Genomic DNA, 25,576 nt, shown 5'->3' on the forward strand with positions numbered 1-25,576 from the left:
GTATTTCCACATAACGAATTGTCAAGACAAGGCAAGTTCCGTATGCGGTATGGTTGGAAAAGTGGACCGATCCGAAACATTTTCAGATGAGGACATCCTTGCGTCAAAACACGTCAGTGTACCAAATCGCGAAAGTTGCCACCTGTAAGCTGAACACAAAAATACATGGGCAAATATCAGACAGTTGGAGAACGACAATCATTTTCTAAATCGATCGGTCCAACAAAAGGTGATTCTCTTTTACGCCCATCTTGGACTTCGTCCGAATAAACGAAATATACGCTTTACCGCAAATAGGGTAGGCGTAGGGTATAAAAATATACGATATTAAGTTCCTATACTTTAGCTTATGGACCATTTATGTATAAACATACGATAGGTGATTGTAAGAAAAGGGGGAAAATTAACTAAGAAAACATGAAAACTATATATGATTTCGGAAATGATGTCTTATTCTGCATAATCTTACAGATATTGCATAGCTTTGTTGGTGTTGCGGTAAACCGTATCTTATAAGTAGCTATGTAACGTAATTACTTAGATTTAAGTTATGCTTTTAATACTTGAAACCTAAATAATGTCTGTCTACTGTTTACTTAACTTCTGAGTGGTATTCCTTACTATAATGTGATAGATTAACACTTAGACTCAAGTTTGCTTGTTAGAACTGTGTAAGCTTAAAAATATCCTCTAATCCTATGAAACTGAAACTATTAACTGTGCTGTGCTTTGATAATCTTTTTTTATAATTGCGTAATTTAAGCCATTAATCTTGAGAGTGTTGCTTAATACGGCTGAAATGGATAATTGTTGCCAGTGATGCAATGAAATAAGCAAAAAAAAAAAAATTAAACAATAAATAAATAAAAATAAATGTTCAAACTAAACATTGTACTTCTATTCGTATATATAATTATGGCAGAACTTTTTAAATGATTTTTATTAATTTTATTAGTTTAATAATATTTTAGCATTAATTGCGAAACTTTCAATAAAACTTTGAAATTATAAACTGAGGAAATGAAAGGCTTCTCGGGTCTTTTCTCTTTCCTAACTTATGGACTGCAACAAACGGAAAGAGAAACATGTTTAAATCGTAACAGTTACTTAAGCTGATAGGAAACATATATATACTTGGTTGGTGCTTCTATATGTATTTCTGTGACACATTCCTGCGGTGCGTATAAAAGGCAATCGATGGAGTATACTGTACGATTCTAAGTCAATTTAACTATTGTTTCCTGCTCACCTACTCTCCAGTTTCTTTTCTTTTTTTTTTTTTTTGGGCTATGGAAAAGGAAAGTTTCTTGTAGCTCTAGCTTGTCATCTTAACGTTAAGTATTTGTATCAAATATTTGTTAGAGCCGTTGAAGACTTAGGTCCCTTCGTACAAGAATCCTTCCTATTAATAAAAGTTTTAAAAGGGTTTCGTCTTTTTTCTTTTCAACTTACCGAACGAGTACTCTTTCCCAATAATTGGTGTGGATGTGTTTTTAGTTATAGCTGTGGCAGCTGCGGTATAAGAGTCAGGCACTTCGTAAGGATTATCGGTATTGTAGATATTCGAGAAATTGTCGATATCGATGGCAGGTGAAGTTGAGACAGAAACCGCAGAGGAGGGATTTATAAGATCTGAATTATTTGCAGAATGTGATGATGCCGTTGCCGTAGATGCAGACTGTAGGGCAGTAACTTCTTGCGAATTATAAGTGGTTGTTGGACTTTGATCAAGTTTAACGTTATCATGTTGCCAATGATGTTCATTTAAATGGTTATTAAGTGTAATGCTACTGTTTTTATTGCTAACTTCTGCGGTTATTTGCCGCTCTTGCTCATACGTTTCAAATGGCGTGACTTCGTGATGCTGTTGTTGTTGCTGTTGTTGTTGTTCGCATTCAATGCTTACGCTAAGCTTGCTTTGATACTGATTGTTAGACTGACGCGGAGCTAGTTGCTGATAATATTGTTGTTGTAAAGGTTGTTCTAATTGATGACAGCGCTGGGTATGATGGCAATGGTGATGATGATGATGTTGGTAATGATTATGATTTTGTTCACTGTTGGAGGTAGTTAAGGCGTCAAATTCTATATCTGGTTTAATTTTATGCAAACGACCCCTCAGCTCATGCCGACTATCCAAACCGGGAGACTATAATCAAAAGTAAAGAGAGTGACATAAAAAAAAAAATAATAATAATAAAAGGAAAAAAACATAAATTTCTCTAATTTATCGCAAATACAAGTAAAGTGAGAATTTTATTTACATAAATTCGTTAATTTAATGTTAAGTGTCTTTAAATATTTTTCACACTTGCTGGAGTAATCTATAAATTATTGCATAATCGTTGTTATAAAAATTATAAAATAAAGGTCATTAGCTTAACTGTCATAGATAAGTTGCCACACTCACACACTCAACCCAACTCATGCCGATAATGCAGACGCAAACGATCATCTTTAAATCAACTCAGAATTATATATTAAAGCATAATATAGAGTCGACTTAATTGATATCATTCGCACTCAACTTAATTTACGAATTAGTGTAAAAATCTTATAATAAAACCAAACTGCAAGTTTGAGAAAAAATATTACAAAAAAAATTAATAAAAAAACAACAACATGTACAAAGACCTTCTTCCCGCTTTTCATGAAATATCCTAGATTATCCAACATTCCATCCTTATCCAACCTTATCCATATAATAACTTTTCAAAATGTACCGTTGCACGGAAAAAAGTAATCCGACTCGAATACGTCCTTGGGCCAAAACACATTAGTGACTCAAATTTTACTAAAATATCTTAAAAATTACGTACACGAACACAAGACTGCCAGATAGACAGATGGGCAGACGGAAAGACGGACAGACAATATTAGATCGATTCAGCAAGTGATTTTGAATCGTGCATTGTTATGAAAAGGGGATATATGTCAACTCTTTCTTAAGGTCGCATACATCTGCGTACACTTTATATACCCTTGTACTAGGTAGCGGTGTGGAGTAGGGTATAAAGACACTTATACTCGTTCACGAAAAAAGTTTCGCATCCCAAGGCTAAATGATGCGTACTATTAAAATTGCTCCAAACAACAGAAGTGGACTAAATGGGTTATAGTTAAGCGTCTCTTATTGTAAATTGGTTAAAATTGTCAAGTTCTCCGACAAAGATTATTAAGAGTATTTTTATTTAATAAAACTGACGTCTCTATGCCAATGCCTAGCCAGAGTAACTCCAAGTCCAATCGAGTATTAAGTAGCACGAAAAGCTCAACCTAGCCTCTTGTTACAAAAGGCTCGCCGAATTTTTATGACCGAAGTTTTATGAAACCTAACAAAGCTTTCCCTTTATTGGTAAGTTGGACTTAATCGTGGTACGAGAAGTGACGCGTACTTCTTCTTATTAAAATGGTATAACCTAAGGTGAAAAGAATTGCAGGACCTAGGGAGACAAGACATTTAATTTACATCATGTAGTTATGCAATTTAAGTCACAGTGAAGTAGCTATGAAGTAGCACAGTTCATTATCATCTCCATATATAACGATTTTGACAAAGTGCATAACCAGGCGAGATGTCCTCGGGATATAGAACATATAGAATTGGATGTAAGTACCTGCCTCGCGGAACACGTTAGACGTAAAAGATGCCAAAGGTACGATTTGAACCGGATTTATTCCATCAAAGTCCTTACGGATATCTACATAAATTATAAACTAAGTCTATTGACAAAAGAGTTCAATGATTTGTTCGCCAACGATTTGACAGGCGGCATGATTTTGTAAATGTCATACAATTGTGAAGACTTTTGATTATCGGCACGTTTCTATATATAGACCGTAAGTTTTCGATGCGTCACTTAGTCTAATTAATGAAAGTTGAAACTGAGTTCGATCCGACTGCAATATCAGTAAGAAATTTGAGATAATATTTAAACTGCAACAGGTATCGAACGACTTGAAATTCTCTAAGAATTTTTCTTAAATATCTTCTCGTCTTAAAGCTTAGCGCATAAATGGAATCGATTTCCCAGCGGTCACATTAACAGCCAATGAAAATCTTTTGTCATTTTAATCTTATATATATATAGTCTTAAGTTGATGGGTAAGCAAGATTCGCGATAGGCGAACTTAATTTTCTTCCCCGTTTTATTATATTCTGTTGAAAATAAAATTCATTGACTCGTATCACATCAGCTATTGTTTAAGTTTATTATTATTATAACTATAAGGTGCCAATAAAATTGCATGTAAAACCTCAAATAATCGTGCCATAAGCAACTCCTGAAAGTGGCGCTGTTGTTTTGGCCGTTTCTTCTTTTCCTTTTGCTTTTGCTTTTTTTTTTTGTTTTCCTTTTTCTAGCTTTATTTAATGACATTATCATCAGTCTCACATCATTACCATCATCATCACCAGTCTCAGCCTTAGCACCTAAAAACACAATTGCACTATTATTTTAAACTGGCAACTAACACACTGTAAAACTCACCCGCAAAATGTTAAACTGAAATGACCCTAAACTAATACCCGACTCTAGTGAACAAAAAAAAAAAAACAAAAAAAAAAATGTAAACTCACAAGCACACACATCATGAAATTCAATTTTTTTTAATTCACTTGCTCCTCTGCTCCCCCATTGGCATTGTTGATAATTCCAAAAAAAAAAAAAAAAAAAAAAAAAAAAAAAAATATAGAAAAGCTGTTTCTCGGTATGTGTGTGTCATGCAAAACAATCGAAGAAAAGCAACCATGAAATTTGTGCGCGCGTCAAGTCGAACATCGAATACCCCGCACTACTTTAAGTAAATATGCAAAAATAAAGGTAAATTTTTTAACATGACTATATCTTCCCACAGTGGATTCGATCTGCACACAGAAAAGCAAAGGCCCGTCTCTCCATAGAACTCTCATAAATAAAATCAAAAAAAAAAAACACTTCGTAAAGCAACTTTCGATGATGTTGCAAAGAGAATGTGCACTAAGTACACATTCTATCTTTGAGTAGTGAGTATGAAAAGCGAATTTATAGGCAAAGCCTAAATGTGTGTGCAAAAATATTAAAGGAAATTCCATTAAATTCCAAATAAGTAAAAATAAAGTGAGAAAAAAAGTAATTGTAATACGTAACATGAAAACGTGACAATAGTGACCTAATGAACCGTTTCTTACTTAACGTGGTACAGTTATATAATATCAAGACAACAGTAGGAGGGGAAAAAACTTACATACAATACATGAACAGTTTTTTCTGTTTTTTTCCGTTTTTTCTTTTTAGTGAAACTAAAACTTTATTTATAGTTTTTTCTTTATAATATTTAAGTGTACTTAAGATTTATCGGAGATTCCATTCTTAATAGACTTCGATTGCGAATCGACTCGGTTTCGCAATATCCTTTCATCCCTCTCTTTCTCACATGTTTTAACATTGAAACGGTTTACGGTTACAAACGCTAAGGCCGAATAATAAAATTCGATCTATATATATGCGCTTATAGCTGAGGGTCATAGATCGAGGGTCGACCATGACTCGTCGATAATGGCAAAAAAAATGATAATTAACATACAGCTTAGACGGGGATCAGAGAATGATGATCTAAAACATATTACAATTTTTCAGTGAAAACGAAAAGTTCACGATAAAAATAATGCCGACCACAATATATTTTGCACCATTTCTCTTTGCTTTCACTTTTGTTTTTAAGAAAGCAGAGTTCTCATAAGATGTCCATCCATTTATTGACAAAATTCAACTTTACTTAAATATGTTTGTTACAAAATCTAATAATCGAAATAATCACTTCAGTCTTTTGCCTGTTGGTCTCGCATGTCAATTCGATCAATTTTTGTCCACATCTTCCTCTTTGCAGAACCGCTGATCTGCTCAATACGAATGCATCGATCTGAGCGAGTGCGAATTAGAAGGGGCCATGTCTAGTGAATATGTGGGACACTAGAGGAGTTCCCAGCTCAAGATGACTATCTGACCGACGCACGAAGGCTTTCGAGACGAAAATTCTCCACACGAATTCTCTCATACAGCACTTGCGAAATTTTTCATAACTTGTAGCATATTCACTCAACCCCAACTTAATCATTTCTGTAGCTCAAAGTGCACGTTTTTCTAGTTTAATCCAGTTTAGAACACAAAAAAAAGGAAGGGCCATAAATGACGTAACTTTGCTACTTTCGTATACAATTTTTTCTTTTACTTTTTACCTTTTACTTTACACGACCATAACATTGAAATTGATTGAAATGCACTTTATGGCACTTGTCCTGAAAATTTTTACAAACGCATTTAGGAACTGCAGTCTCCTTCTAATACGTCCAGCTAACTCACTCGCTTACCGTCATTACACCGAAAAGTTAATGCATGTGATGATGATCTTGAAGTCTGACACAAGTGTAAAGTTTTTGTATTTGTTTTTTGTATCTGTTGAGTTCTAAAGTAAAAGTAAATCTCAAGCGTCAGATATTAATCAAACTTTTTTAAATGCCTTCAGATTAAGATGTAGATGTGTTTATAAACTGTCGCTATAAACGTCTAACATATGGACCGAACGTTTTCATTGTAAAAAATCGTAATATTATAATATGCACTGTGTATTGCATCCATCTTACGTCTATAGTACGTTGAGTCCAGCTACCCACCGGAATGTGTACGTTATGGATATATGATCTTTCCGTTATTTATATGATATTTAATTGCTTCTTTAGCCTGAATCCTGGTTGGGATCATGTCGACTTTTCAATATTCGACGTGATCCAGTCCAGTCCAGCATTTTACTTTAGATTAAACAAGAAGTAACGCTATCCGTGTTTGCCGGTTTTTTTTCTTTTATTTAATTTTTTGTCAATCTATTGAAAACACGAGAAAACTATGTAGCATTTATGTCAGAGAAATAGCTTATGGCAATATATAAAGTTCAAAGTCAGTTTAACAAATGCTTCGCATGTCATCTCTAGGGAAAGGATTACTTTCTACACTAATAGCCTAAGACATTGCTGCGTATACAAAGAGCTCTTATTTGTGACATTACGAATGCCTGCACGAGTTGAATGAAAATGCTTAAGGGTCGTAATTTAACTTTTTAAAAATCCAAATATTTTCCGGTTAAAATTCTTATTACATAAATAAGAAGACTCGAAAATTCGCTTTAAGGCCCATATAGTTTACCTCGTTATTTGTCATATCAGTCGTTTAGTCGAAAATTGAATAAACATCTGCTTAGAGTAAATGATTAAAAGACCAAAAAGGAATAAGTTCAGCACACAATCAAACATAAACATAATCGAGGCAAATCGAGGCACTCAAATTTGCCGCAGAGATTAAATTTAAATAATCTAAATTGCTATTAATATATATCATGTTAAGCATGTGTGTGCGTTGCTTGCTTTTATACCTTCGAAAATTAGAATATAATAACGTGCAATACATGTAAACATTAAAATGAAACCATTAACAACCCATCGACGATTTATATATTTTTATATCGCACATGGGCGATATAAACGTTATATTTAAAACCCACAACATACCGTAATATTAATAAAAACAACATGAATGAAAAAAGAAAAAGAAACAAAAACACAAGCCATTGTGTAATTTAAGAGAAAAAATAAAAAATAAAAAAAAACAAACCACACTAAAGAACAATATTACATGTATGCATGTACTCATGCACTGCATGTGTGCGAATATGCGACTGTTTTGTCTTCTGCCATTTCCGATGCAGAAGCACTGAATGAACGACGAATCAAGAAAGCATACGAATGAGTCATGGTCTTGCACAATTTAAAAAACATACATACGCATGAAAGTCTTGCACACATACGGTGTATAAGCATGCCTCGTATACATGCTTCGAAGCTTTTTTTTGTTATATTGCATAGAGTGCTTAGTTAAGGTTCGCAATAGCCTTAAGGTGAAATTTTGTCGCTTGTATGGTTTTCTTTACATCTCCATTTTAATAGGTTGCGTACATGCGTAAGCCGGTCGAATGGATCTTAAAAAACCTTCATTATTGGGATTCCAACTAAGTTTTAAAGGATTCTATAGTAAAATTAAACTTTCATCAAAACAAAGTTTGCAAAATACTTAGTTCAAAGGATAATCCAACTATATCAGTAAAGTGAAGAGCGATATAAGTGCATGTCAATTCTCTATTATGATTCTTTGCTTTTCGTTGGGATATAAAACTCCTAAATTGTAAAATAAAGTGGAATACCATTCAATGGATTTATGCACAGAGGTAATCGATCTGCTTTCACATGAATTTTCTTTAGTCGAAACAATCGTTTTTTTTTAAAGCGGCTGCTCTTAGAATGCAAGGCAGTAGAAACCTTTTGGAACAATCTATTTCATGTGTACCGTTTGCAGTACATGCGAAAATGCGTATGTGTACCAGTGTTAGAATGTAATTGCTATTATCACTAGTTTGTGCGATATAATGCTGTTTATAACCAGTTTCCGAAGTGCACCGTTAACGGTACACACGGCAACAAAATATACGTATTTTTCTCAAAAATAAACATAAAATATTTGTTTAAGATGGTTACATTTTTTTGGCTTGTACCGAGATCAGTGCGAGTGGCATCCACTCACAAGCAGCTTAGCAAAGACAGGAATTCAGTTAATACTAACAAAATTAACATCAACTCAAACATATACTTTGCCTACGGTTCGAATAAAAGGATTACAAGAGATTTTTGAGCGCTCAGAAGGTCAATATTCATATAGTTGACCTACTTTTTAATATCGTTCGGAACATTGCTACGGTGACATTAGATGCAAATTTGTGACCATGTTTTCCTTTTTTCCCTAAACTCAGATGAAAAACTGTTATGGCTTTTCGTCTCCTTTGTGTATAGATAGATATTCACAGTGAAGAAAAACTCAACGATTTTTTCTGCTTTAGGTTTTTTATACGTTGTTCCCGGGTTACGCTCCGTGCAGTCAATTTAAGTCCCTTAAGCTTAAAGCGACTTTATTCATGGATAATTTAAAATCACTGCAGACAAGCAGGTTATCGATAAATTCGCCTCATCATGAATGCTTCCGGCTACTGAACTCGGTCCAAAAATACCATATACAATACAAGATGCATTGTGAAGCAAGCAGGCCTTTTTGAAAATAGCGTAATGTAACTATGCCATCAATTGCTTGCTGCCTGAGTGCATCCTTAATGAACAACTCATCACTTGCAATGCAATATCTGGGCTTCTGCTTTATTATGGCTAACAAGATTTCAATGAATGACGCAGGCTTTCAACTTAGATCGACATCTATAGTTGGCACAACTAGAGCATGGTATTTTCAAAAGATCCTCTTTACTATAGAACGCATCTTCCGCATCATTAAAGATCAGTCTGACTTCTGAAAATTTAAAACATCAAAAGTTTGATCAACCTTCACACAGAATATCGGGCTTGTTTTGGTTATAAACTTGTTGCCTTAAAACCTTGTTTCCTTAAAATAAAAAAACACATATCCTATAAAGTATTTTCAATGTTGCAAATGAACGATTGAAATTTCGAGATCAACCACTTTGCATTTAGCTTTCGTCTATCGATCGGTTTCAGGTTTCAATTTATTATAGCATGCATGACTTAATTCATGCTTTTGTTTCAAGTCTTTAACTTAATTTTTTTATTACATTATATAATAATCGCACGAAATCAAGGCAATGGGGAGTCGATTCATAATGAACTCCCATTTGCTATTACATATCCTTTGAATGCGTTAATTAAGGCTTAGCATAAATGTTCATTAATTAGACAGACAGACTCTAATATGAAAACCTATTTACTAATAGATATTTATGCAATGCATGCAATGTCATCAAGTTGTTGCTTTTGCTGTTGTTTTTATTATTGTTGTTGTTGCTGTTGTTGCCAAGACAGCATTTCAGTTACAATTAATACTAATTGCGTGTACAAAATTTAAATGGAATGTGCACTGAACTAAAGTTATTGGCGTTGTTGTTATTGTCGCTACAATATATTTAGTAATATAACGAAATTTTATATACATATATACATATATTTACATATATATATTCTTTACAGGAAATTAGTACTATGGCAAACACAAGCACACGCACAACAACAAATATATACTTTTTCATATTCTTTTTATTGTAAGCGCAGCAGACAAGTAGTATAGCTTTCATAATCAAAATGTTTTAAATCTATTTCGCCGCAAAACATTTAAAAAGCATTAAAATAACACCCACTTAAGCAAAAAACCTGAACTACATATGCAAAATTTATGCGAACAATATATATATATATATACATATATACATATGCGCATAGGGTGTGTCAAAATAAACCATAAACTTACGAGTTCAATATATTATGACGATTTAATAGTGCTGCATATTGTCACATAAACCCAAGAATCACACAGTTATTGCAAACTAATCTAATAGTAGTCTCTCATATATCTCGTATTAAACTTCTATATCCTTGGAGGCTGGGGTTACGTAAAAAAGTCACAAATATTTTCGTAATTCAAAGAACGAATTTTACATAATTTAAATGATATTTTCCAACAAATTAAAAGCATATGAACAAAGCGACGAGTTGTCCTCATTTTCCACGTATGGGTATAGCAAATATAGTTAAGACGCCATTGTTCTTGACATTAAATTGAAATATTAGCACATCTACACTCACTTTTGTAGTGAAACTCTTCAAAGAGGCCCTAAATTAAATAAATTTACTCAATACTCAGAGTTTTGACTTTATTTAGAAGAGGAAAGGAAAGGAGTAGCTAATCGTTGTTGTCGCTGCATCACTGCTAATGGCGATTGGTATATTTTTTTCTTTCTGCTACTAAGATGGCCAGCGACTTAGCGAATGCGACTTATACGTATAGCTACGGTAGCTACGATTACGAGTTGGGAAAAAAGGTTTCTGCCACATTCGCAAAGATGGAGACAAGTAGCCTTTTTTCCAAAGCTTGACAGTGCCGTTAGAAAAGAAAAGTGGCAGTAATATGCCGCGTAGTAGGCGGAAAACTTCTACATAAATCCTCGATAATGGTGGCAAAGCTAAGCAATCTTATTAGAGATTTTGACAAAACTCAAGGAATCCGTTTTATTTATGTCAGCAGAACCCTTCCTGTGCAAATGCCTGCATATAAGCATCGCACAATCCACCTTATGGCGACGCTCAAGGGTAACGAGATTCTTGAGCCCGCTTTCATCGTTCGTAGTTTTAAAATTGACTTGTAAACTGAGAGACTTTCATCACCGAATCGGATCCCGCAGCGACCGCTACAATGTAGGAGAAAACATCCTGTCATCTAGCTTGTAACATGCAAGTCCTGCGAGTTACATCGTTTTTGCGTCTCATGCGAATGAATTCCAGTCGCCCTTTGGTCGATGGGTAAGAGACACTACTTATCAACAAGAAAGACATCGAGTTGGCCAAAGTTAAAATTAGCCTAAGATCTTAATTCTTTCTTTTATTCCATGTCTTGTGGACCTCTGAAATTAGGTTCTAATTAGAGAGGGCGGCACTAACGGCTATGATATCGACGAAAAATATAAATTTTCGTCTGGGTACGTAACTGTGAAGTTATCAAGTGAGCATAGTAAATAAAAGAATCTTGGGTCCACTTAAAGGCTTAATTCTTCTCAACTAATGTGCTATATAGCCGAGAAAGTGGACTCTTGTTATCTTATACATCAATCGATTTAAAACAGATAGGCGTAGCAAAGTCTCTTGAAAAAAGCATATATATATATATATATATATATATATATGTAAAATACAACGTTTTCATTTACGCTTAGTTGCACACAAAGAGAAAAAGATGAATGATTGACTTTAGAGATAAAGCAAAAGATTAACTCATTTACACTCATTTTAAGCGGGCTGTTACGCTAAAACAAATATGTAAACTGTGAATGCTTTCTCGTATCGTTCGTGTAGATATGATTGTTATGTATACACAACAACAAGGTATACATCCACCCATTGGGTTGATACAATGAAGTGAAGCCAGCAAATCAAAATTCATTTGTGCACATTAAATGCGAACATAGCGTAGCGACATAGTATCGATATCTACCCCCATCGTATATGGCTGTGCTCTTGCAAGCAATGATGGCGTTTTCATTGTTTATATTGTTGCGGCTGTTAAGACCGGATAGTGGTTGAAATATATAGTTAATGAATTTATATTCAACGCGGGAAAACAATGCAATAAGCAAAACACAAAGTTATGAGACAAAAAGCTTTCAAACTTTGCTTTAAGCAAATCCTATATACCTCTAGGGTATATACCGTATATCGTTCTAATTAATTATATAAATCTTTTTCTTTTTTTTTTTTTGCAAGTAAACTAAGTTTTTGATTATTTTACATAATCTACGTAGATACTGTGAAATAACGCCCTCATCATACCATATACGTTACTTATTTATTTATATTTTTGCTCCTCATTTTGCCCTCTTGCATCCCTGAGATATTTATTAGTTTCAGGGATTATTTGAAACATCATTTCTTATTTCTTCCTCCATCGCCTTCTCTTTCGATCAATATGTTTAAATGAAATGCATGCGCGCATGCTAAGAATTACTTGATTTTTCTCATTTCAATTTTGATTCCTATATAAAACTTATTCTCGCGCGCTATAATAACAATAATTTATTTTCATGTACCGAGGGGAAAGGAAAAATGGGTGTTTACTGGTGGTGGGTATATTTTTTGTCATTTTTCGCCGATTATATATATTCTACTTATCATTTATTTATCAAGTAGGAACATTTCGAATTTGAAAATGGTTTTAAAGTAATCTTAAGTATGAGAAAATAAACGAAAAGAAAAGTTCAGTTCAAAAATAACGCATGTTTCCAGGCGGACAGTAAAATAGATGTAAATACAAAAACTTAACGCTAACGCAATATTCTGTGCTTAGAAGTAATCGTCTTTGCAGAAATCAATCCAGACAGTTAATAGCCAGTGTAACCACGTATCGTTTTGAAGCACAGCTTTGTTTTTTCTAGGCATTGATGAAATTAATGCACGCAAGTCCCTACTGGGACATTATACCATACTTTTTGAGTATTTATCTACAATTAAATTTTTGTCTTGCTTTAGGAAACATGACATTTTTGTCCTCTTCCGGATTGAGGCCGAGAAAGTGAGTTGGCCTTGTTAGAGGTCATTATCCTGCAGAGATTTTCGTATTAGAGACTTATTTGCCTTTCGCATGCGGTAACATCACAATGTCCAACAAGTCTTTATGTACGAATCAATCCATAATGCTTGCTGAGATTGCCAAACGGACGTCCATCCAAGAACAGCAACTCCACATCATAAGTTTTCTTCCGTCACGCGATCCATTGTTTCTTTAGTAAATCGAAATCTGTGCAGTTTGCTCGTACTTCTCCATTGTTTTTCACCCTGTGCTCTTCGCCAATTGTTATGGGCTAAAGCAAAGCGTTTCCTTGGAACTTTCCAAGATGTTCTTCTCAGCACCCCAAATCGTCGATCGAAAGTTCGGGATGATACAACGTGCCCAAATTCATTGGAACGTTCTCTCGACGCCCTTAATGGATGTCGCTTTTATCGTGCGATTATTGGAACAGGAGAAGCTTTTTCAATTGCTTAGCGTCTCTAACCACATTTTTATTTTGGAGTTTTAAAGTATGAAAGTCCTCAATTGTTTATTGCAAGGATTAGCTCACTTGGGATTCCGGGCATTGGCTTTGAACTGTTTTTCCGCGTGTGTGTGGCGTTATATACATTTTGTCGAAATATCTGCAACGCCCAGAAGGAAGTTTCAGGGTATATATATTTTTGATCAGTACCTAGGTTCTGAATAAATTTAAGTATGCCCTTTTGTTCGTTGTCTGTCCGTCTGTCTAATGTCTGTTTTAATTATTCTACTAGCCGTAAAATGAAGCTGTCAGCTTCAAATTTGTCAGAAACATTGGAAAGCCATGCAGGTAAATTGGTGTTAAAAATGGACCTAATCGGCCATAGGATATGCCTACAATACCACCTAAACTGAGAACACTTCTGTTTTTCTAAAGAAATGCAAAGTTCGTTTTTAGTACATTACTCATATGAGATGAAAAAAAAATTTATAGAATTTTGAACCTATATTCTATGGGCGATACTATAGAATTTGTAGAAAAATGAGAAAGATTGACCGCGTCTAGCCAATATTAGAATGTAAGAGTCAGAAGCAAGCTGCAAACACCTCATAAAGTTTATAAATTCTTGGCCAGTTTCAAATATGGAGTGCGTCCAAACATGTCAGTCCGTTCATCTGTCCATCTGTCTATCCCGAGCAATTGTTTAGTATCTGCGGTAAACATTCTACCGATCGCGAAATTGAAGATATCGCCAACAAATTTGCGAAAGACTTTGAAAATGACTTAAACTTTTCAAAGAACACGCCGGCAACGTCCACACGCCAATGTTACAAGGACTGTGAACATTTTTGGTTTCCTTCTTTTTTTTTCATCCTTGCTACTTACAAGTATAAATTTCCACTTTTATTCTCAAAATAGGGAAAATCAGCGGCACCCACCCACTATTAAAGAAAATGAAAATTTAATTCTTTTCTTTCTCGTTTAAGGATCGCCGTGATCGGTACATAAGTTTCGGTCACCAGCGAACATAATTTTCTTTCTTGTTTGTTATTATTGTTGTTCTACACTCTTTATATTGAATACGGATAGGTGCGATTGTTATAAAATTTATAACACAGTGAAAATATGTTAACCTTAAAACAAAGGTAAAGCAAACGGCAAAGTATATGATATATGGCTCAACAGTTAGGTTGATCTTACAACTGAATAACAATATCAGCAATTGATTCGGTTTAGCACAGCGAATGGGTTAAGAAAGTTTGATCTGCTTCGATATATTGCACAATTTCCAAAATACCAACCGCTCTAGCATATTACAATGGGAATAATGAGCAGAGCAACAATCAAGCAAGTTACATAAATATGGCGATCATAAGAAAAAATTAAGAGACCACTACCGTTTCTTCATGTGCACAGATCTGTAAAACTCATAATTTAAGCCGATTACGAAAAATAGCATCCCTTATATAACTCATCGAAATCGAAGAACCATCGTACAAATGGTTACAATGAGAGTCCATAACACTCAACGGAAGGAATAATTCATTATTAGTCGGATAGTGAAGCAGCGTGATAAGAACATGATAGTTACTAGACCGGTACAGAATGCTTAAATTCATTTCATTAAGCAAGACCGCACAATTCACTTCAATATTCAACGGTTTAATAATAAGGGCACACCAAGCCAAGTGCGTCTTTTTAAAGGAGATGGCAAGTTGATAATAACTTTAAGACAACTATCTTAGCGAGGCAACATTTGTTATGTGTGGGGATCTCAACTAAAGTACAGTACCTTATATTACAAACTGTCTCTCTTCTTCTTCTTCTTCTAAGAATAGTAAGAAAGAGAAAGCTTATTTTTTGTATATATTTATCAATGTTCATTTATAGCAGTTATTGTCACAGTTATTTATAACAACAAAGTGCATAGTTATCAAGTGAAGAAATCAATTTTTTTTTACACCAATCATCCAAGGATGGCCATGGCTCACTATAATAATAATATAATTATTATTTTTATTATTATTATTGGGACTAGCTTCATATTCAGTCCAATAGTAATAATCGATTCACTAATATATGCCTATCATAAACAAAAGTTTCCTGCAATGAAATTTCATTCTTCTCAATTTTGTGCTTATGGCGTGATCTCCATTCATAGCCTGTTTTTTTTTTTTTTTGTTTGGTCTAATCGAAATTGTTTTGTCTAATCAGTTCGTAAACATTGTGCCACACTGTGCCAGCAGCACAACAACTGCGAATGATATATCGCATGTTCGCGCACCGCAAACTACGCTACTGATCATTTTTTCCTTCTGAGTAAGTTAAAGCCTCGAAACTGTAGAACTTTAATATTATGATTTGACTTTTTTTTATGTTTTTTCTTGATAAAGTCTCAAATTATAAAACTAAGCTAAATCTAAATGGGATAAGGAATTCGTCTGCCATTTTTAAAAGGTCCCCTTTTTGGTTAGCCTGGTGTTTATTAAATTCACCTCGAAGGTGCATCCAAATCACGTAAAAATATCACCTGGAATACCTTCTGTATACGATATATCGATTAAAGAGATTTTTCAGTCTGTCTTACATGTCTTTAATATCGTAATAGTGCTAGTAGATTGATATTGACTTTTATTTGGTTAAACGTACGTTACGAGAAAATAGCATGAGATAATTTATTCAATGTATTGTCTATCGCTAAGCATTACCTTTGCCATGTCTTAAGCAGAATACGCATTTTATGTAGCAATCACCACTGACTGGCCTTTGTCCAAAGAATCCATTTTTTGGTTGCCGCCACGAAAATGAAAGCTTTGCTCGAAAAGACAATAAGTCATTGTTTAAAACGAATTTTAATTACAAGATGTAGTGTCCGATGAATTCAAAGGCGACAGCAGTACATTCAAGTTCATTGTTTGGAACAACTTTTGAACTCGCTTACCGTTCTCTAATAAAATATTTTCAAATGCATAAGAATTTCGGATAGAGAAATGTCACATCGTTCTGTGCAATTATTCGTAACAACCCCAACGAGTTATAGAAGCACCTGGAAGAAAGGCTTAGAACGAAAGAAACTGACGTTTCGTAAAAATGAGAAAGAGCATATAACAAGTCTATGTTCACTTTCCAACGTAACAAACACCATCAGAAAGAACTCGTAAAACTCTTCTTATTAATTATAGCAACGTTCATAAGCTTCAAATTATCTGATTGTTATTATTGTTAACGTCATACGTTACGTGGCAAGCTAAGACATCTTATAGAGCAGCTCTGCTTGTAATCAAACATTTTTACGATATACATCGAGAGTTGCATTACTATTCGCTTTAAAGTTTATCAAAAGAATAGTTTAAAAAAATGCTGCATATTTTAAGTAATTTTTTTTAATCAAGTCTGAAAATGAATTGATAAAACCGTCAAGTTTAGAATTACAAATCCATTAAATACCCGACTCAAGTTCGCTTAATACAGTTATTTATAAAGTGACTTTTCAGCATAAGGTTTTACATGAGAAGTGGACAAAAAACTGATTTAAGCTGAAACTTTTCCAGTAGCGTTTACGTCAATGTATCTAATATCGAAAAAAAATAAAAAACCTTAAATATTGCACAAATACAAAACGGAACGACGGACAGACGGACAGACAAGCTCAGATCGATGTGCAAATTGGTAGGTTTACCCCAAGTCCTTCTGGATGTTGCATACACTAGGATAAAATTAATGCGCCCTTGGACCACAGGTGGTATATGGTATAGCGTATAAAAGAAAAAAACAAACAAATCATTTAATAGAATAATTGTAATCATTTAAAAGTTGATTGAATTGCTTCTCACTGCGGTTCCAATTAATGTATTTTACATAGCAAGCAGCTAACATACACTTACTCTACATATCATGCATTACAAAAAACTTCATTCATTCATATTTGTTGTTGTTGTTGTTTTTTTTTTTTTGTTTTTTTTGTTTTTGAAGTTCTTTTTGTGAAAAGTTCACTTTCAGCTTTATAGCTATCGTGTGTGCTATGTTTGTATGTAAATAATGGCCCACTTTTACATTTAAAGTGTGCAGAATAAGAACAATATCCTCCGTTAATCATTTCTTGCATCCTTAAAAATTTGAAATAATGAACTGTCGACCGATGAAGTGATGAAGTAAATGATAGATGAATAGACAGACGTGACTACATCAGCTTAGGAAAATATTAATGTAATGAATAGAATTTTCGTTGAATATTTCAAAAAAGAGTAAGGGCTGTTTGCAACAGATTCGATTTTATCACGAAATATATATATGTGTGTAAATGCATGCATAATAAATAAGTAATAGCTTACCTGCATTACCCAATAATTAAATAATGATTCAGTAAACTTATCTCCAATTAATAAAACTGTTGGTATGCATTTAAGATCGATTGAAAGCACACATAAGCAGTAAATTTTATTTTCTTTTTTCTCGATTCGTTTACACATACTTGCTCGTATTTTATGTTAATTTATAAAAATATCCATAGAATAGAATAAATTCGGTCATCTTAAGTGATAGATACGAAGAATGTTTAAACTTCTTTCTTATTCACATCAGTCACACTTCATAATACATTTTAATAACATTTTTCCACCAATATGGCAAAGCGTTATTTAGAAAAGAAAAATAATAAAAAAAAAACGAAACGAAAGAAATCCTTTACAAATAACACAAGGTTGGCATTTTAGCGACGGTTTCAAGATCTAAGCTACGGCAAGTATTATAATAGTATCTAAAATTCATGAAATTTTCCATCAAATCGAATAGGTTTTCGTTGGCACTAAGCAAAGAGTAAGAATAAGAGGAACAAGAAGAAGAAGATGATGATGAAGAAGATGAAAAAGGAAAAGAAAAACGAAAAAAAAAGGGAAACTTAAAATCATTTAATCAACGAAAGTATCTCATTCAAAATACTTTTTTGCAGTTCTCGCTTGATCTCGTAGTTCTCGTTTGTCGATGCGTTTTGATCGACCGCGCACAAATGCCCGCACTTCTTACTAACGCTATCGATAACCGCGTTTAGACTGGCTGACAACATAAGCAAAAGTTCAGCTTAGACGTATTGCCACTACTACGAAATGTTTGTTTTCATTATAATTTACTATGCTATGTGTGTTGCCTTTCCTTGATTCCTTTATTCCAATCTACTGGATATATATATTTTTATGTACTGCCACAACATCGTTTATATATGTTTACGCTAAATCAGCAGACAGTTGAGTTTGTATAACACTTCTTGGCTTTGCTTAAAGTTTAACATTTATAAAGTTTTCTTATTTCTTACCACATACATATACATACTTGATGATATCTTATACTCTGCTTATACATATATTCTCGTTGATAACGCTAAAGAGTTTATTACTTTTTTTTTAAGAAAGGAAAAAACGAACAAAAACTATAAAAGAGAAAAACCGATAAAAAAAAATAAATTAACTCTCTATAGTTAAAGTTCTCTTAAACGTTAGCTTAAACTAAAATGTGTGTATTTGTGTGTTTGTGTGTGTGTGTGTGTGTGTGTTGTGTGTGTATACATGTGTGTGTGTGTGTTTGGGGGGGTTAGAGGGATTAAGCCAGTTTACTTGCAGATCTCTTTTGTTTTTCTGTTTGAAGAGCTTAAGAGCCGCGAACATCGCGTATAAGAGTTTCTTGCAAAAACCCTATTTTTGCCCATATATTTTTTCTTCTTTCAATTGAAACGATTAAAAAAAGCAAAAGGAACAACAGCAAATCAAGTTAAACAATTTATTGTTTTTTAAGCAAATTTCCTATCATAGATATCAAGCTTGAATACACCGTAAACTTTTCCATAGCATAGAGAGAAAATCTATTCAGTTTTTTTTTTTTTTTCTTTTTTTAACTTTTTTTTTTTTTTGTTTTATGCACATTGATTCTGATGAAAATTTCATTTCATTTCAATTCTAACGATGTCGCTTTAACTATCAATTATTCATTTTCTCGAGATAATAAAAAAGTACAATAACAACTGCTTCTTATTTCTATCAATCAAAAAGGAAACATTTTATTTTAATGACTTCATTCAATTCAAGTTGTTAAACACATTTCAGTTATAATTATAAATTCTTGTTTTACTATACGATACACACATACAAATATTGAAAGCAACCAATCGCGCAAAAGAGCTGCTCGCATATCGACAGATTAAGCCACACACTGCCAGTGAGAATAAAAAAAACAAAAAAAACAAAAAACAAAAGAGTATAGAAGCGATAATAAGCAATTTACGGGTATGTGTGTGCGTCTTTGGATGTCAGCAACATGTGTATATTTATGTTTATGCTTATGTGATATACTCTTGTGTTACTATCATATTTATACTAACAAAAACACACTGCGAGAAAAAAGCTTGCAGTTCATTTCTGTACCGGCGAACTTGTGATTAAGATTAATGCAAAATGAAAACCTGAAATTTTTTAAACACTGCCGGACTTTTTATCACGAATGATACAACCCATTGAGGGATAGTTACTTAGTCTATGCATGATTCCATGGCGAGAGTCCGATTCATAGATGGCTGTGCCTTTGTTCCGTACCATTTAAATCAAATCTATGGGAAATGATTTATTAATTAAATATTTTAAGCATATCTTGAGTGAAAATGGAAATAAAAAAAAAAAAACTTATTTTCAATAGATTTCGATTTGTATACCGAGAATGGCGTAGGCGAAGACACGAGTTACGGTTGCTTGTGGAAGGCACCGCTTACTCTCGCCAACCATTAAGCACTGCTATCGAACGTTCACCGTAAATCAACATAACAAGGAAATTCTTACGGTAATTATCCTAATTTTGAAAGCGTTCTCATTCACCAAGAGTATATCTCGGCGATGGGAATCATACCATGCAGCAGTCATCAAAAGTGTCAGGACCCATCTAGTTGCAGACTTCTCTACTACCCGTTCAACTATTACGCGAGCTCAAGATTTAACAAACACGTCTTCGAGCCGAAAGACCAAAGAAGTAATAAAATGAGTTGACACCGCAGCTGCACTAAAATCCATAGATGAAAACTTGGACAGCAATTCAGAAAATATAGATAATCTGAGTGCAAGAGTATACAGTCCGCGTATATCCGACGGTCCGTTAGCCATCTATCATCGCAAAAATTGAATTTTGAAAAAATACATTTTTGATCGATCACCAAACATAAGATTGGAAAAATGGCTTCATTCCATTTCCGAGCACGCCCACGATAAACCAAATATTGTAACTTATAATCCCCAATAGATATTTTTCCAAATGCAAGTCTTGTGTGCACATTTTTGCTCCCTTCGAAGGGATAGTTCACAAGTTTTGTGTACCGATTTAAGGTAGGAAGGTAGGAATCATTAAAAGTGCGCCTAAACTGAATATAATCTTTTTAGTTCTTAATAAGCTCTTAATTAATAACTGCATAGCAAATCATGAATAAAAATGGTTCGTTAAATTATATTAAGAGTGAAAAATCAAAGCAGATGATAACTAACCAATTAATTATTATTATTATTATTATATATTAAGAGAAATAAGAAAACTATATTTACATATATATACTGACTGCTGGTGTAGACTGACAAAGATCACTTGTGTGCTCGACTTTCATATATTAGAAGTCTTAGATCAACACTTACTTTCTCTTAAAGAATAGATTTTTGCGTACTATTGTGGTGCTTACGCATAGTTGCGTGATAGTGTTTACGCAATTAACAACATGTGAGAAATCAATGCATAGACAGACATGGCTCACATACTTATCAAGAGTACACTCTGACGCTTGTTTTCACTAATGAGTTTGAAAACTTATTTCCAAATGAGAAAAATCTTAATCTGATTTCATATGCGTTGTAATAAGGTATTGCGTTTTCACATACACAACTCATCAGGAAGACTGTACGCAATGATAGCGCACTTGATGGCTTTTTGCGCGTATATTTAAAGAAAGCTTAGCGTCGTCTCGTTTGTCGGATTCAAATCGGCTTTACAAAGTTGAACGATTATTAAATATCATACAACAGTTGTTACACCCTACAACAATTGTGGTAAAGAGGTGTACAAAATTTGTGCGGGAGCATACAACACCAAGTAGGAATCAGAATCATTTTCTTTTCAACTCACAGATCGCAATTATTGAGATATTTTGATGAAATCTGATATAACGACATGTTTTAAGTCCAAGAACGAACGCTATTGAAAATAGCCAGGATCGGATCATATTGTCAACCACTTGCTATACAACGCCTTATTTTAAAAAGTTGTTATATGAATACCTGTTGGATGCTGTGGGGTATTTAATGATACACCATGGCCCGCTATAGTGTACATTTACTTGTTAGTATTTGAGCAAAAGAATTATTATAAGCGAATACTGCGGTAAGAGTCTATATCCAGAGTTATCTTTCAGACGAACACAAAAAATATTGCTCTAAAGTGTGTTTTACTTATAAGCTAACTTTGGATGTGCTTGCAGAGAGACTATAAATCTTTCTTTAAGTAATATATATATACATATATATATGTACCCATCTGCACATTACAACAGCATACTATATATTATGTTAGTGTTGTAGCTCGAACGCAGATCATAGCAACACCCCTGCAGCAAACAAATCACTTAAGGCTTAATGTAACGTCAGTTAATTAATACATCGCTACCGTATATACAACGCAGTCTTCAATGCTGATAATAATGACAGCCCCCATGTGTTTGTAGTTAATTTTTTTTTTTGCGCTTTTCAAAGTTTCTGTTTGATATATTCGTTCATTATCAAATCATATAATAATATTATCGTTTCGTGAGAAATTGTCAGCCTTTTTTAAGATCGAAAGCGCTGTTATCTATATAATAGAATATTTTCTTTCAAGCACTTTGAGTTCCTTTTAAAAATACCTATATATGATATATGAGTAGACTTAACTAGAAAAGCTAATCTTGCCCTTATAACGTACAGGGAAGAGTGCTTTGAATAATCTGATTTAAGTAGACATTTTCAAAAACCTCACGAAGCCTCGATTCTAGTAAGATAATAGAACAACCGCTTGGAGATTTCAATTGGATTAACGCTCATTAAGTTCGTCAAGATCTTCAAAGATTATGTATTCGACTGCCCTTATCAAAGTCAAAACACAATTTATGGATTTAATTTGTCTGAAATTTGAAGCAAAAATTATGACTAAATTCGTGCCTGACTTGATAACTCAGCAGTGTTTCTGCTTACTACACAGTCTTAGATTTCTCTGGTTATGTATTCGACTGCCCTTATCAAAGTCCAAATACAATTTATGGATTTAATTTGTCTGAAATTTGAAGCAAAAATTATTACTAAATTCATGCCTAACTTGATAACTCAGCAGTGTTTCTGCTTACTACACAGTCTTAAATTTCTCTGGTTACGTATTCGACTGCCCTTATCAAAGTCCAAATACAATTTATGGATTTAATTTGTCTGAAATTTGAAGCAAAAATTATTACTAAATTCATGCCTAACTTGATAACTCAGCAGTGTTTCTGCTTACTACACAGTCTTACATTTCTCTTAAACATTGAGGAATAATGACCAATCATTGATTTCCAGATAGATGCCGCAGATAACCATCAATCTTTCGCAACACCAAACACAAAAACAAGGCCATGGCTCACTACCCATTCCCCATCACCAACCTAGTACAATAAAATTGCCGAATATTTGGCTAACTGTGTGCGTGCCAGTTCGCTCTCATGCCCTGATTCTATGAGGTGATTAACTATGAAGAATTTGAATGAGGTCTTGGACCAATGTTGCCTTTAGGTCACAAGCTTTTGATGTAGTGTGCGAATATTTGGTGACGGCCTTCACTAATTTCTTCCCTTAAATTTGTTGCCCAGCTCTCGTAACTTTCTTAATAGGATCTGAAATCAATATCTATCGTAGTTCTTTGCTCTGTGTGGGTGTGATTTTGGGCAACTAATGGTTGTATTTAAAACATACTTGCATCAATTAGTGGAGTATAAGTCGAAATTTCAGATTTCTTTCCAAAGTTTCGCAAGAATGTTTATACATACATACGTGTGTGCTTGATATGCGCTTCTAAGAGTTGTAAAAGGAACAATCAATCTAACGCATTATGCTCAGTCCAATGGATATAAAACTCAGGACTGCAAAGTTTTTCTATCAAGTCATTATTAAGATAGACGATTATTGGTGTTGGATATTGGAATGACTTGTTATGACTTACAAAATGATTGGTTCCATTAATTCCTACTTGAAAAAATGGCAAATGGTCAGAGGAAACTCAATGTCCGGTCAGTTGAATAAGATTTTCGCCTATTGTGGTTACAGTGGGGCTGGGCGTAGTGGAAGATATTAATCTGTTTGCGACAAAGCAAATATATATATATATAGATATATAATTTCTTTGTTTTTTTTCTTCTTTATGATAATCATACCATAAATTTCATATAACACAATATTATGTTATTTGTCTGCTTGATATTGGTGGCGGTACCTTTCGTGGCTTACATTTGTTGCTTTATGTTTGTTAAAAATTATATATTTTTTTCTCCCTATTTTTATTAAGTGATTATGCAACTCACGACAATGACAATTCACGGCAGGACCTTTACTTGAACTATTAACAGCAAACGAAACACACCAGCAGGCGTACAAGCGTTCCATCTTGTTGGAGCAAGCTTTTGTTTTATTGCGCTTGGTTTCTTGAACTGCTTTTTTCTTTGTTTTTTTTTCTTGATATACTTAAATAAAAATGTTCGTCTAACATAAGCGTTAGAAAAATAAAAGAGAAAAAAAAAATAAATAAAAAATTTACAAACACACAAACTGTCTTAATAAAAATTGGACGGAGAGGACATTAGAAAATTTGTAATTCGACCGGCTAAGTAATAAAGAAACAAAATAACAAGGAGATATCTATAAATTTATCAGGGACTAAGGGAGTTCCCGTCCGATCGATTCTCGATATTCCGATTGTTACATCCGAATATATCCTTTAGGGGCCCTCTGAAATACAAACATTTCCAATTTTCATAATACATTCAATTGATTTGGCTAAGCTTGTTTTATACGTTTAATCGTCTATCGGTTGGGCCGTCCTTTCGCATGGATGTGTTGTATTTGTCAATTCTTCCATTTCTTCTCTGCATTTCGCTCACTTCCGCGCTACCGTTAGCTCGTACGCGTGTTCTTTGCCTGCTGCCCTCCACGCTCCCAAAACGGTACGTTCTTTTGCTCCGTGGCTGCGATCGGCAAATGCTGTCCTTGTTCATCTTCTGATCCTATGATTTTTTCTTCCATTCATCTTATCTCATCGCTTTGGCCTTCCGTTAATTCGCCGGTTTTTCCTCTCTGTCCTATCGATCACTCTTTATCCCACCACCCCCTTTTACATAACATTGTTCATCGTTCCTTACGCTCTGTGATCGTTGATAGTTACTCTGAAGGAATTGAAGAAAGAATCGAAAATCTTCAACATTTCAAATTTAATTTCATTTAACTATTTGTACCAACATTTTTTTTTGTGACTCTTGTTTCTATAATATTGTCAAGGCACACTATAAACAAAATTTTGAAAAAATTAAAAAAAAGTAAAAACAACACAAAAACCTTTTGTGTCAAATCAAGAAGCGCTTATTGGCAGCTGTGTGACAAATCATTTGTGAATCTATTGTTATGTTATGCTCTCCTATATATAAATTTGTTGTTTGGTACACCAAGTGAAGGGGTTTTTAAATGTCGTATTAGTTCAACTGCATGCTTAAGAGCATGATTTAATGTAAATTAAAAACAAAGAAAAAAAAAAGCGAAAAAAAAACAACAAAATTATTTATTTTAATTCGCGCTCTCGGTATTATTGTTGTTATTATTATTATTATTATTATAAAAATAAGATATCAATCTTAACACCTGACCCGTATGGGTAAAGTTTCGTTCTTTTTTGTTTT

At 33.8% G+C, this 25,576-nt stretch overlaps 1 protein-coding gene across 3 annotated transcripts in view; it reads right to left on the reverse strand.

Moving 5' to 3' along the window:
• Positions 1-18,263, reverse strand: part of LOC119632047 (dendritic arbor reduction protein 1-like) — a 43,183-nt gene extending 24,920 nt beyond the window's left edge. For 2 of the 3 annotated variants that reach the window (XM_038024733.1, XM_038024735.1), the window contains exons 1-2: positions 17,949-18,263; positions 1,453-2,149 (exon numbers count right to left, since the gene is read on the reverse strand). In XM_038024733.1, coding sequence (XP_037880661.1) covers positions 1,453-2,149; positions 17,949-18,086 — 835 coding nt within the window. In that variant the 5' untranslated portion in view covers positions 18,087-18,263. Of the gene's footprint in view, positions 1-1,452; positions 2,150-17,296; positions 17,372-17,948 lie in introns of those variants that run through there. The other variant, XM_038024734.1, reaches the window with a different exon arrangement.
• Positions 18,264-25,576: the final 7,313 nt, after the last annotated feature.

This window comes from Glossina fuscipes, unplaced genomic scaffold (assembly GCF_014805625.2).
Source record: "Glossina fuscipes isolate IAEA_lab_2018 unplaced genomic scaffold, Yale_Gfus_2 1, whole genome shotgun sequence".
In the NCBI taxonomy this organism is placed as follows: domain Eukaryota; kingdom Metazoa; phylum Arthropoda; class Insecta; order Diptera; family Glossinidae; genus Glossina; species Glossina fuscipes.